Source organism: Danio rerio, chromosome 18, assembly GCF_049306965.1.
Source record: "Danio rerio strain Tuebingen ecotype United States chromosome 18, GRCz12tu, whole genome shotgun sequence".
NCBI lineage: Eukaryota > Metazoa > Chordata > Actinopteri > Cypriniformes > Danionidae > Danio > Danio rerio.
Window position 1 is genome coordinate 26,644,140 of NC_133193.1, and position 14,596 is coordinate 26,658,735.

The 14,596-nt window shown below is 30.4% G+C and overlaps 2 protein-coding genes and 1 long non-coding RNA gene across 10 annotated transcripts in view; 1 reads left to right on the forward strand and 2 right to left on the reverse strand.

Annotated features, from left to right (window-relative positions):
• The window catches only part of LOC141378836 (uncharacterized), a 44,883-nt gene extending 37,456 nt beyond the window's left edge, over positions 1 to 7,427 (reverse strand). For 2 of the 3 annotated variants that reach the window (XR_012394329.1, XR_012394330.1), the window contains exon 1: positions 7,380 to 7,427. This is a non-coding gene — a long non-coding RNA (uncharacterized lncRNA). Of the gene's footprint in view, positions 1 to 1,960; positions 1,985 to 7,379 lie in introns of all 3 variants that reach the window. The other variant, XR_012394331.1, reaches the window with a different exon arrangement.
• Positions 7,428 to 7,530: 103 nt separating this feature from the next.
• si:dkeyp-59c12.1 lies at positions 7,531 to 10,667 on the forward strand. Of its 2 annotated transcripts, none has more exons than XM_009293619.5 (4): positions 7,531 to 7,636; positions 7,743 to 7,796; positions 7,878 to 7,954; positions 8,319 to 10,667. In XM_009293619.5, exons 1-4 carry the CDS (start codon positions 7,564 to 7,566, stop codon positions 8,742 to 8,744), a joined length of 630 nt encoding a protein of 209 aa, XP_009291894.1. In that variant the 5' UTR covers positions 7,531 to 7,563; the 3' UTR covers positions 8,745 to 10,667. The 2 variants fall into 2 exon arrangements, with proteins under 2 accessions (XP_009291894.1, NP_001037795.1); NM_001044330.1 differs by having other exon boundaries at positions 7,564 to 7,636; positions 8,316 to 8,744.
• Positions 10,668 to 12,209: 1,542 nt separating this feature from the next.
• Positions 12,210 to 14,596, reverse strand: part of plin1 (perilipin 1) — a 69,668-nt gene continuing 67,281 nt past the window's right edge. For all 5 annotated transcript variants that reach the window (XM_073930332.1, XM_073930335.1, XM_073930334.1 and 2 more), the window contains exon 9: positions 12,210 to 13,178. In XM_073930332.1, coding sequence (XP_073786433.1) covers positions 12,882 to 13,178 — 297 coding nt within the window. In that variant the 3' untranslated portion in view covers positions 12,210 to 12,881. The remainder of the gene's footprint in view (positions 13,179 to 14,596) is intronic.

The following is a 14,596-nucleotide window of genomic DNA, read 5'->3' on the forward strand; positions in this document are numbered from 1 at the left end:
CACTATGGAGATAGATAGGTGAGGCAAATTCAATTACTAGACACTGTTAGGTAGTTTTGTGGTGTTTATTTGGCAAAATACTGCATGAAAATAATACTTTAATAGTTACAAAATGTCACTCTTAATATCATTAGTGTGAAAAGAAACCAATTTGTTGGCATAAAAACTGCCCCTTGATGCTCATTCACTTAAAACTGCAGTCAAAGATATGTATAAGTACGTTTTTGCAGTTTCACAAAAATGTAGACTGAAGCATGCATTTTCATCAAGCCTGTGTTGAAACTTTGACATGTTCATTCATGGAAGAACACTCAACTCTAATTCTTAATAACTTTCTTTTGAGCAGACATTGTGATTTATAACATTGCAAATCTTTTTTTTTTCTTTTCAAATGGCAACACACTTAATAAGCTGATATGACTCCATTTAAATAAATAAAAAAAGTCACTCTTTGCTTTGGACACAATTCTTGTTTGCAAAATTGCAAATCCAATATAGTATTCAGATATAAAACTTCAACTGGCTAATCCATACCTTTACTCAGGCAGTGTGTTACACCCTTGAATCAGGGAAGAATGGATTTATCAAGCACTGAAGTGGGTTTAGATAAGTCCATAAGGAGATTCATTTGCATAAGCTCACACATGGACTGCTTTACTAGAACTGGCTCAGCCTGAACAAATGGTTAAAATAAGAAGAGGATTTGGAGTATTGGGTTTGTAATATCAACTCTTTTGCATTTTCATGGAAATGTGAACCATGAGACTGTCTTGTGTCTGTCATAATTTTAATAACCAAAATATTTTTAATTTAAAAAATATTTTATTTTATGTTTTTATACCAGATGCTTTCTAATGAAATTACAAGAAAAAAAAATCAATCACATATCAGCCAAATAAAAAAAAAATTACATTTCAAGATTGAAAACATTTTAGCTTATTTAAAATGATTTGAGTATATTAATACATGAATATTATTGCAGAAAATAAAAAAGTAAGAAAAGAAAGATAGTAACAAGAAATGTTTAACTTATTTTAAAATAATAAGTGTAAAAAACAAATGTTTGTCAAGCATGAACTTGAGTAATTTTAAAGTATATAAATACTAATAAATAATATATAATATTATATATAAATAATAAATTTGGTAAAATATGCAAAATATATAAATAAATAAATTAAAAACATAGGAATCATATAACAATAAAAAAACAATTTTACATTTAAGGGTTTGGTGGTTCTAGTTACTAGTTTGTGGTTAACTGAATTGACTAATGTGATTTCATATAAATAAATTTATTATTAATTAAAAATAGTTTTTAATATTTCAAATAACTTTTGTGAAAATATGTGTAAAATAATGTTTCATTAACATTTAGTCTAAAAATTGAAACAACATAATCTAACATGTATTTATTAAACTATATGTTAAAATAAGTAATAATATAAATTTTATTTATTATATTATTTACTTATTTCATTATTGTTCACATCTGACAAGTGGGTGAAGTAGAAATATTTAAAATTAAACTAAGTCATTATTTCAGGGCTGCACAGTGATACTTAAGTCATCAAATAATTATTTTTCTAAATATGTTTGAGATTATTACTTTAGTATATAAACAATTTTTGCACTAAAATACATTTTAATGTGTGTATTTAGAGCTGTATTATGAGTTAAAAGTCTTGCTGCTTTAAAACCCCTTTTCTTCTTTGATCCACACACATTTAACAAAGCACAACCAATACAGGATATAATGATGTCTCTAAGACACTCCTGCAGTATTTCACACATATATGGGAAAATTAGAGCAAATATTACCTCTGACAGCTCAGAAAATTGAGAAACTGGCCCAAGGGCCTATACATTATTATCTACAATCCCTTTGGTGCCAGCAGCATAAAATATATATTTCATTTCACAAGACATTAAAACATTTTCAAAAGAAAATCACACTGACCTCGAACACTTTGGTCTTCTGACCCTGCAGCAGAACAGAAAACCACATTTTACTGCCCATCAAGCATGTTATGAACTATATCCCATACTGCACTATGTCTTCATATGGCCCATTTATTGTCATTGCTTTGACCTTTCAGAATTTTCCGTTTTAATATAGACAGCTAAAAAAGGAAACATTCAACTATTCCTTTGAGACTGAGCTTGGATGTTTTAATGTGTTCAGGTGAGCATATTTCACACATTTAGAAGCTTTAGTTTGACCTCTAATTTATTAAAAAATGTTTTTTTTTTAGGTCAGAGAGAATTTATTTGAGATAACATTTCTCCTTAAAAAAATAATCTAAACTAAATAGATGAATATTTTTCCATCATTTATTTTTATTTTAGAACTTTTGAAAAGATATTTTTGCTCACAAATAAATGATTCTGAAAATCTGACAGTAGTCGGAGAAAACAAATCAAAAGGATGTTAGATTAACAAAATACTGCTAATTAGCTTGGATGAATAATTAACCAAGCATGAAATGTTTTGATTGAATGCATGTGTTTGCTTTAATTAGTCATAACTTATAACCCATTCAAGCGCACCAGGGCTATAAAAACATGAAACACGTGATGTGACATGACCTTTAAAAAGCAGAGAGGCTGGACTGGCAGGTTAACATTTTGAACAATAAAGTGCTGAGTTAACCTGAGCTCACACTTTATTGAGATCTCATTTAGAGGTAGATGAGTTACAGATGTGTTGTACTGTATTGCTTTTTATTGTGACAAAAGGCCAATATAAATGCCACAAAATGTACAAAAATGGTTGTATTATAAGTTGTATTATATGTTGGTAAATAATGCCCCTATAATGACTGTTGAGAGCATCAATGCAATGCAGTCAAAGAGATTTGAGAAGCTGGTAACACTTTACGATAAGGTTCATTAGTTAATGCATTTACTAACATGAACTAATCATGAACAACACTTGTACAGCATTTATTAATCATAATTGAACATTAATGCATTATTAACATTTAAGTCCATGCTTGTTAACATTAGTTAATGCACCATGAGTTAACATGAACTAACAATGAACTACTGTATTTTCATTAACTAACGTTTATTAACATGAATAAATACAGTAGTAAATGTATTGTTCATTGTTTGTTCATGTTAGTAAATGCATTACTATACATCAACTAATGAACCTTAAGTGTGACCAAGAAGGTTTTAAATAAGAAAGTATTCTGTTAACATTATGCATAATTAAAGGCAAAATATTAAAAGTAATGGATATTAAAAAAAATAATAAAAACATAGACTTTAGCAATTCTTGTTTCATTCACTGTGAAAAATTAAAAGTCTTTTGTATTTTGTGATTTGTAAGTTTTTAATTCATGAGTACGATTTGCATTATAGGATCTTTGTTTTCCTTTTAACAATTTTTGATGTTTAGCAGTATGAAAAGAGTTTAAAGCAATGATACATTGCCAGGGTTGTAAATTACAACACAAAAACCTGGCAATAAGCAGCCAGTAATCAAGCAAAGATCTGAAATTACTATGAATCAGGTTCAAAAATAGTTTAGCTTTTTTACATATATCAAAGTTGTGGCTTAAAGGGCATCTACCACATAAAACATACACTCTAAAACCTAAAAGTAAAGATCACTTAATGAAATAAGTTAATTTAACTTATTAAACTTATAATTTTTTTTTCAAGTTACTTTGACTTAATGGAAAAGTGTTATGGTAACTCATAAACTAATTATATCAAGCAGAACTCAAACCAGAACTCAGAACTTTTTTTTTTTTTTTTTTTTATTAGTTAATTCTAATGATAGAAGCAATGACAAACCTTTTGAGTAGCTACAGGTATAAAGTTTTTTTGGACTGAACATTGATGAAGACAAATAATATACGTCTATATGACTCAATATGTTTATACATATATACAGTTACAGTACTCGAACCACTTTGTTTTTGTAACTTTAATAGTTTGCTGCAGTCGGTTTCCTCAAACAGTTTTAATTACGTAACTTATCAGGTTTTACAGTTTACTGTTTGCCAGAGTAATTGGCGGTTCATTTCACTGTGGGGTCCCATTATAAATGAAGGATAGTGTAAAAGTCAAAGGTTTTTAAAGGCTTATGAGGATCTCTTTTTATCACTCCATTATTTAGAAAATCACAAGTTTTTGTAGAATAGAATGTATGCAATCAGACAAATCATGTAAGAATATATTCTTCAAAGACATTCAGAATACAGATGAATAAGTGCTACATAGATAAACATGGCTCAATAGAGATAAAATGCTTTCTTTTGAATAGACCTGCAGAGGGAAAAAAACTATTTATGAATAGCCAAAAAGCTTTTTAAAAAACATTTATTGACTGCAGTGTCTTGCCTTAAAAGAATAGCTCACCCAAAAATACATTTACTCACCCTCAAGTGTTTCAAAACCTTTAGTAAGAGTTTCTTTTTCCTGTTAAACACACACTTATTTTAAAGATATTTTGAAAAATGTTAGAAACCTGTTAAAAAAGTAAATGGTTACAGGCTTTCGGCATTTTTCAAATGATCTTCTTTTGTGTTCAACAGAAAAAGGAAATTCCAAGAGAAGGAGTAAAATATGCCGTTTTGACTGCATTTATTTAATCAAAAATACAGTACAAATTGCAAAATTGTGAAATGTTATTACATTATAAAAGAACTGTTCAAAGTAGTTTATAATTTAATTTAATTCATTAATTATTGATTTTAAAAATTATTTTTATCTTCATTACTCCAGTCTTTAGAGTTGCATGATCCTTAACAAACCACTGTAATATTAATAATAATAATAATAATAATTTTAATAATAATAATAATAGAGAGTGATTTATTAAGGATCATGTATTATAGTATTTTTTTTTAGAAAATTATTCTGTTCATCAAGGTGACATTTATTAAATGTAAAAAAAAGTTAAATATTTGTTAAAATTTTAAATAACTGCTTTCTTATTGTATGTAGTTTCAAATGAAATTATTACTCCAGTCATCATTGCTTTTACCAATATTTAATAATAATAAATAATATTTATTATTGTTATTATTATTAATGGTAAAAGCAATGATGACTGGAGTAATAATTTCATTTGTTTTTTAAACATTTAATAAATGTCACCTTGATGAACAGAATAATTTTCTAAAAAAAATAAAAATAAAAAAAAACTGACCCCAAACTTTTGACTGGTAGTGTATATATAGACACAAACACACACCAGCAGCTCAGCAGGGTGACTTCAGGTCAGTAGCAGGGAAAGATTATGCAGACCCCCAGATACTGAACACTTTCTACACAGGCACTATTTAAAGCATCCCATCAGGTAGGATTACGGCCTGGCATGAGAGCAGATCTACTCAGCATGCAGGAAACGTGCGGACAGTCAGCTGAGCGTTTGACTTGAGATATAGTACTGAACTATGCAGATGTCTAGGAATCAATGAAGGTCACTGCAATCCAAACAAAAGCCCATTCTCTCTACTGTAGTGAGGAAAATGGTACCTCTTCCTTTGGGCCAAAATATAAATCAAGTAGAGCTGCACCCTTTAGGCCACCCATATCTTTAATGAGAAGACTGGTGGCCACACGCAAACCATGACTTTATTCGTTATATAAATGCTTAGTATACACAAATGGCTGTTATTCTTTCAGTAAGTCTATGTTTTAGATTTGATATACAGCATTATCATGTAAACATATTCCTCTGACAGAGCTCCAAGGTAGAAAAAGCATATAATAATGAATAAAAAATAATACTTGTCATACATTATAAGCCGAACAAATTACACAATATAAAATAAATCTAATTAAAATGTTTAAGAAAATACATTTAATAAACCTAAAATAAAGATACATAAACAATTTGTTATTGTAAAAACACATAAGAATGTGTAGCATAATATAAATACTAATTTACCTTATTATTTATTTATTTATTTTTCTAAACCAACTCTGGCACGAAAGCTTTGTAATTTTTGGGATTATGCTGAGCCCTAGTGGCCAAATGTGGACAAGGCACTTCATTTTAACTTTCCATAACTATTTTCCACAGTCCAAACAGCAAAAGGATGTTGTTGATGACCATTTTTAGTTCTCAACCTACAGTATTTAAAAAAAAAAAAAAAAAAAAAAACTGTTAAAAAGTGTATTTTAGATGACTACTATGCTAAAACTGTGAGGTGGAATGCATTGAATACACAGACACTATTTAGGACTGAACAAGATTTTTAAAACAACAAACTAAAACAGTACTTTTTTTTGACTAGTTATACACTGCAACTATTGTAAAAAGAAAGAAAAGAAGAACATTCTACACAAACGCGTTTTATGAAAACATAAATGGCAGCTTAATGCTTTTCATAATCATACATCTATTTAAAGAACACAACATATAATTTGTTTGTCACCAGTGTTATCTACGTTTTTTAAATATTAACAGCTTTTATAAAACAACATTTCCTGGTTATTTTCAGCACATTTAGTTAGAGTTAAAGAAAACAAAATAATGATACTGTAACAGATATGAAGCTTGTTTTATTTGTTTTATTAAAAGTGTGATTTAGTGATACAAGTTAATTTCATTACCATATACAGTATGTGCAATAACAATGAAAATATTTGAAATGATGAATGTGTATTTATGCATTCCTTAATCATAAATCTTGTGTGTAGTAGAATACAAGGGATGTAAAGTTATTTCTTGTCACATGTGACATAGTTTAAGTAATGTTATGGAGAGAACAAAAAACCCAACAACAACAGTATTATTGACGTAATGAATCACCAGTAAGAAACATAATGACATTCAGTGTTACACATAAAAATAAAACACCAATGACATTTTTTCATGTCTGAAGGCTGTTGACTAAATTAAGTAGTCCAATCAATTCATATTCTAGCAACAGAGATCATACCAGCGAGGCCAAAAGCTTCATATAAAATCATGAATAATTTCTGATGGGCCTTTCTTTATAAATCTTTAGGAAACATGAAGAAGAAAGTCAAGTTATGTCATATTATTTGGTTCAAAATAATAGATTTGTGTTAAACCATAACAGCAATGCCATGTTCCAAGGCATCAATACTTTAGTAGACTAATGTGCATAATAGTGTTTGATTTAAATATTTAAAAAAAAAAATTGAACCTAAAGATTTAATATTTTTGTTACACTAGGGACAGAAAAACTTTAATTTCTGTGGAATGACCCCAAACCCTGGATCAGTGTCTACAAACCTGCTAGTCCACTCATGCCACCTTGTGGACTTAAACAGGTTACTTTTCTGACAAAAAAATCTTTGTAAACAATAAACAGTGGTCAAACAAGTACAGTATTCACACTTACGATAAAGAAAATATGATAACTAAATTCAGGAATTTGACTTACAGCCGCTTGCTATTTGCTCCTCCAGTAGTTCATGAAACCAAACTCTTTGATTAAACTCACCGGCGATGCATCATCATATCATCATCACGGGAGCGAGCACGTCTAAGCTCCGCCTTCTCCTCAACTTTGTTGACAGCTGCGGAGACGCGCCAGATCATTCTCTCGCAGCATCTTTCTAAACAACATGACTGGACTAAACGGACAGAGAATGGACGCAAACGTCGTTGTTCTAGGCACTGACAATGTTGGTAAATCTGGTGAGTTTATTAACTAGCAATAAGTTTATAACATGCATGCGTTTCTCTTTTTTGTTCTGCTTTTCTCACATAAGTAACGTTTATGATTGCAACTTTTGTTTTGCAGCTCTCATTGTCCGGTTCCTGACTCGCAGATTTATTGGGGAATATGGTGATATCGGTAAGTAGTTCATTCATTGGCTTATTTATAAGTTTTGTTATGTTTCTTTCTTAATGTTTCACAAACCTGTTTTCTCTGTAGAATCGTTTTACACTCACAATATTGTTGTGGATGGACGAGAGCAAACTCTGAATATATGGGATGCGCCGTATTCACAGGTGAGTAATGTTTCAGAACCTATTTGTATATATAACAAGTAATAGTAACGAAAGGTATAATAGTAATAATAAATAAATATTATTTAGAAGAAAAATAATAACAGCATAAACCAGTCTAAAATGCTGGTTCACTATCTCGGCCGTGTTGGCTGGTTTTAAGCTGACACATAAAATTTCTGTAGTGAATATATTAAATACTCTGGTTTAAATGCTGAACGAATACCCAGTGTTTGTCTTATCAACAGCTGTAGCTCAGCATAAAAGTTTAGTTTGATCTTTTTTTCATGTATAAAATGCTCTTTATTGAATAACATTACACCATTTGAAATATTGAATTAACACCCAGTGGTTGTCTTTTCAGCAGGACCCATCCTTCGAGACTCTGCTGTGTGAGAAAAGACTTCAGTGGGCGGACGGTTTGGTGCTGGTCTACAGCATTTGTGACAGAGCCAGTTTCAACACTGTCTCCAGACTCGTTCATACAATAAAAACCACCAAAGACTTTCTGGGCTTTGAGAAGATGCCCATAGTTATAGTAGGAAACAAGAGAGACCTGCACCATCGCCGTACAGTGCTTAGTGAGGAGGGCCGGCTGCTTGCACTCTCAGCGGATTGTCAGTTTTATGAGGTCTCGGCTGCTGAGAACTACCACAGCGTTCTCATGGTTTTCCATGGGCTGGTGGATCGTATCAGAGAATCCAGAGTGTCTGTGAAGAAGTTAGCAGGCATTAAGGGAATTGTGAAGAGCATGTCTGCAGTGTTTGCCCGCAGGCGAACAGATTCACTGTGAAGCTGATGGGAGTTCTGGAAATAAAGCCTATTAGGTCTGATATGACCTATTTTAGACCCACTGAGAGAGATGAACCCTGCTCTCGTTCAGGACCTCTCATGTAACTACAGCTGGACCTTCCGCTTGGGCACTTAAGAGGTTGCCCTAACATGTCTGCCAAGGTGATGGCTTCCACTGAGAACATGTTGAATATAGGGAGCTGTCAAGAAAAGTGAAAGTCCATTGTCTGGGGAGAAATAGGAGAAATAAGTGTTTTAGGGTGTGTTCACACTTGGCAAGCTTGGCAATGTGGTTTTCATAAGAGTTTGAAATCTTTAATGTGACCACAGCTAGACCCTCTGTATGAGCAACTAAGGCTGCATTTACAAAAATGCAAGTGTTATCTTATATGGAGTCTTAGACTGAAAATGCTCCTTGTCCATACTGGTGTTTTTATACGTTTAAAAAACAAAAACATGTCCACACTATAAAATAGAAAAAACAAATGATACAGTGCTCAGCATATATACAGTAAGTACACCCCTCACAATTTATATTTTAAATACATATTTTTAATAGGATGCTATACAATATTATACTTGTGCATATGCATTAGATTAGTCAGTACTGAGGCAAAATCTGGAGCTTAGCTAACAAAATAACTTATGACAACGGTCCAAAAACTAGTACACCCAAATTTATGTTACAGAAAAATAATAAATACGAATTTAAAAAAGAGGAAAAATCAAGTGAAGCAAAATAATAATAATAAAAAAATGAAATGATGTAGGTTGTAATTTTTGTTTTAAATATTCATCAAAGGCGGCAAAAAATACAAATTTATTAAATGAAAAAAGCTTACACAAAGCGCTTGTAATTTTTGTTTTGCAATATTTAGCTTGAATTAAATTGTATTATCTTTCAATTTTTTAAATATGTTTGGTGACTAAAATATTATTTTAATAAATGTTTTTGTTTAATAAATCTGTTTTGTTTAAGTGCATCAAAATACATTGCCTATATTGACTGAGAAATGGATTTTAAAATGGGGTGTACATAATTATGCTGAGCACTGTATGCATACATAGCACTGATAGCCTTTGTTTTTCAAAAGTTAGCATTTTAGTCAGTCTACATTGAAAAGGAACACCAGTGTAAACTGGTTCCAGAATAAAACAGGGTCTACAATTATTTTTAAGACATTTCACTAGTAAGTTTGCTAAGGTTATAGCTTCTATTGACAACTTGTTGAAATGGAAGAGTTAAATGGTGCAAGTTCTGTCACAAAAAATACATATTAATAGCCTTATGCATTAAAATGAAAAGTAAACCAGTATTAAATGTACCATTTTTTTCATGGTCTGGTCCAAAATAAGTCAAGAGAACTTATCAACAAGTGTGAATTCACCCTTAATTTCCTTTGCTTAAAATAAGCATGAACAATTTCAGTGCTTCTGCAAATAATGGAAACAGAAAGTAAACATGATAGTGATTTTGGTAGTCTAGTGGTAAACTGCTGATGCGCTGTGGTCTAAAAATATGAGTAGACGTAAAACAACATTGTCTCTCACTACATTCAAATACAGAAGTCTCCCACAGTATCAGGTATTGTCATCCAAGAAGCTGTTATCAGTTCAAGGCTGACTTGCAGTTTAATTTCAATAGACTGGTTGGTGATTGTGTCTGTGTGCATTCAGATAACAGCAGAGGATGTGTTTTTCCCAAGCTGCTTCTTTTCTGAAACTGCAAGTGTTTTCTAAGAAAAAAACAACAACAACACAAACATGTATGCTAATGAATGAAGACTTTTCTTAAATGTCATTGTACAGTGTAAAGTTACCATCAGTTGATGAATATGCTGTCTTTGTAATTAATACAAAAATTGCCAAAGTATGTAAACGTTAGTTTGAAAGACTTCAAATAAAAGGTTAAAGTGAAACAAATGCAATATATATGTGTGTTAACTTGTCAATATATATATATATATATATATATATATATATATATATATATATATATATATATATATATATATATATATATATATATATATATATATATTAAACACAATCTTACATGTACATCATAAGTATTTTATACATTTCAATCAGATCTTTGTGCCACACTGTTTGTATAAATTAATAACGATTTGTATTAGCATATATAGAAATGAAATACTGTCATACACTATTTCATCAATACTTATGCTGCAAATGTTTTCCTGGGTTACAGAAGTTAGATTTGCATAAAGTGTCAAAACATTTTTAAATAGAAGCTTAAAAATATTGTCTCGAGACAATTCTCATGGCAAATTCATAAGAATTGATTTTTATGTTTAGATGATGGACCTCTTAAATATTTCTTTTTTTTTCAATGAATGAGAGTGTAACATTTTTTATAGATTACCCATTAATTCCCCAAATTGTAAAAAATAAAACTTGGTGGGAAAACGCATATAATCCGCTTTTTAATACAACAAATACTACCTAAAAGTAACCAAACTTGGCTGCACAGTCTTGCAGTTTGTATAGTCACAAATAAGAGATTTGTATAATTTTATACTATTATTTAAACTTCTCTAGCATTCATTACCTCAACATTACATTCTTCCTTATTAAGATAATTGTCACACTACAATTTATAAAATCTCTTTAAAAGTTAGTTTTCTTTTTGTGTGTTACTCTTCAAAGACTTGAGGTCAGTACTTTGTTTTGAAAAGAAATACTTTTCAGCAAGCATGCATTAAATTGATGTGAAAGTGAAATTGATGTAAAATTAAAAGTGAAAAAAAAAATTCTCAAAGAATCTTGAAAAAAATATTTATCACAAAAATATCAAACAATTCTAAATTATATTAACTAATGTAGTGTAATATATATATATATATATATATATATATATATATATATATATATATATATATATATATACACATATATACATATACATATATATATATATATATATATATATATATATATATATATATATATATATATATATATATATATATATATATATATATAGCATTTATTACAGTAAAATTAATACAAAAAAATTACAGTAAAAATCTCAATGTTCAATGCTGAATAAACTAAACTGCAGGCCCCATTGTTCTTTATCCATCACGGGACAATATTTACATTTTTTTTTTTTCCAAAATTAGAGCCAAATAAATTACTAAATAAACAGAAATTTACATTAAATTCAAAATGACAATCTCTGCCATAAATATTCACCCCATCATTCTCCCTCTATTGTCAGATGGGACGGTGGGCCAAATCAAAAGTTATCATGCTTAGGCCAACGTTGGCCCTTTGGGGATCTCTGTTCTATAGGATTTTTATTTCACACTGGAATAATCATGCTAAATCATGCTGAAAATTTCGATTAGCATTTTTTTTTTTTGCAATTTTATATTCTTCATTTATAAAATCTTACAGACCTTAGATTATAGAGATATCAAGTGATTTATGAATACAGCAAACTTAATTGCAAACTCACAATTCAGAGGCACCATATAAAGTACCTGGACCACAAAACCATTTTATGTTGCACGAGAAATTGGCAAGAATACATTGCATGGCTTAAAATGATTGATTAGGTCAAACACCATTAGATAATCAAGTAATTATCATATTACATGAAGACATCTGATGAATGTTCCACTGTGAATATAACAAAACCTAGATTAGTAATATGCATTGCTAAGAAATTAGACAACTGTGAAGTCAATTTTCTCAATATTTTGATTTGTTAAATCCTCAAATTCCAAATACCTCAAACAAATATTGTCCTATCCTAACAAACTATACGCCAATGTAAAGCTTATTATTCAGCTTTCAGAGGATGTATGAATCTCAATTTTAATAAAGGACACCATCTATTAATATTTCTAAAAGATTCTATGGTGCTATGGTCACATCATTTCTGTAAATGTAGGTACTGTTGACTTTAACGTCTGGTAAAAGTGATGATGTACTGCACTGCCAGAACTCATAACAATCCTAACCCGGACATGACTTTTTAAACAAACACTCACAGCAGGCAGAAAACTGTCTCTCTCCTCTCTAGTCTCACTCAAATTAATGGTGGCACTCATGTTGTTTTGAACAGTGCGAATATATGAAGAGGAGGAAGAGATTTGGATGTGATCTGTCAGACTCTTCTTCCTACTGGCTCTGTGGTTGGAGACTTCTTATTACTTCCACCAAGAACTACTCTGTGCTGCATAGGAATCTGCTTCATGAGCTTCTTCTTCAGTTGACGGGTCTCCTCCGAAATATCCATAGGTTCTGTAACCTTAAGAGGCTGTTTCTCAGAGTTGTCATTGCGACTGTGAATTATGTTTCCTACATTGGATTCCAGCACCAGGAAGCCACACAGACATTCCTCTGCGCCATCTTTTTCAGCCGGTTGGGAACCTCCTTCTGTCTTGGATAGTCGCCTAGGAATCTGTTATGAAAGAAAACAAAGCCAGTCTTTAGTCTGCCACATGTGAAGGCTCTCAAAGGTAGCAGTGATTATGAAATTTGGCAGTCAAGAACAACTGTTCATTCACACAAATACACATGCCATAGTATGCTTCAAACAAAAAGAGCTTTATAAAATACAAAATCAGGCCAAAATTGAATTAAATTGGAATTTGGATCAGATTGTCAAAGTGAACTTTCTGGAAAAGTTTGTTTATTTTGGTAAACCTTTGCATCTTCATTGGTCTGTGTTGATTATGTAATATGGAGGTGTGGCTTTGAGGCTCTGTCTGCAATGACATCAATTTCCAGCAGTTTTATTTTGTCCAAAACAGTTCATTTTGGAATTTAAAACAGATTTTCAATGCAATTTGGTTGATAATCAAGTAGTTTATGTGATGATTATCATGTATTAGCTATGTGTAACAGTATAATTACCTTAAAGTACGTTTGCCTTAATGTAATGTAAATGATGTCTCTTAATGAAATAACTGTTATATATAAATGTTCACAGTTTTATTAATATTTTGGATGAATATTTTATGAATATATTTTTCTTTATTACAAAACATAAACAATAGCATAAAACTGAGGAATACAGTATACTTACAATTTTATTATTACAAACATCAACAGAGAATGAACACAAAAAATGCATACAATTAAAGGGGACTTACAAATAACAAGACATTTGTATAAGAAAATGGTTCCAAAATTGCATACATCCTTTTTAAATGTCTTTTAGAGTTTCAATATAATGCTTAAGATCAATTTTAAACAAATAACCATTGGACCATTTTTGTTTGTGTACATGGTACTTCCCACATACAATCATTAAATTAATAAACAAGTTTTGCTCCAAAGTTTTATTATTATTTTTGTATGTCAAAAAATATCTTTACAAGAAAATAGAATTTTTCAATTTTGTAAGTTTAAATACAAGATATTCAACATCAAACCAAAACATGTGGGTATATGTGCACTCAAAAAATAGGTGTTTTATCGATTCCTCCTTTAATTGATAAACAGTACATACTGATTCAATGGCTCTAAAAAAATAACAACTTGATTACTGGATAGATTAAATGAATTAGTTTACATGTCACTTCTTTAACTTTATTGGTGAGACAGTATTTACTCTAAGTTCCAAACTTGTTTCCATTCAATCTGCTCAAATAAGGAATTCCAAAAAGGTTTGCATTTAGTCAAAAATGTGGTTCTACACATTCTGCAAGTCGTAGATTAGCGTTTGATATTGATAGGGACCTAGTTTGACATTGTAAAATTTTAAATTTACATTTAAAATGTAAAGTTAAAGGAATGTCTGACAAAAAGGTAGTTTAATAAAGACTTCTGTTTACTTATTTTTGCATAATTACCACCGCGTCTAAACACATTTTT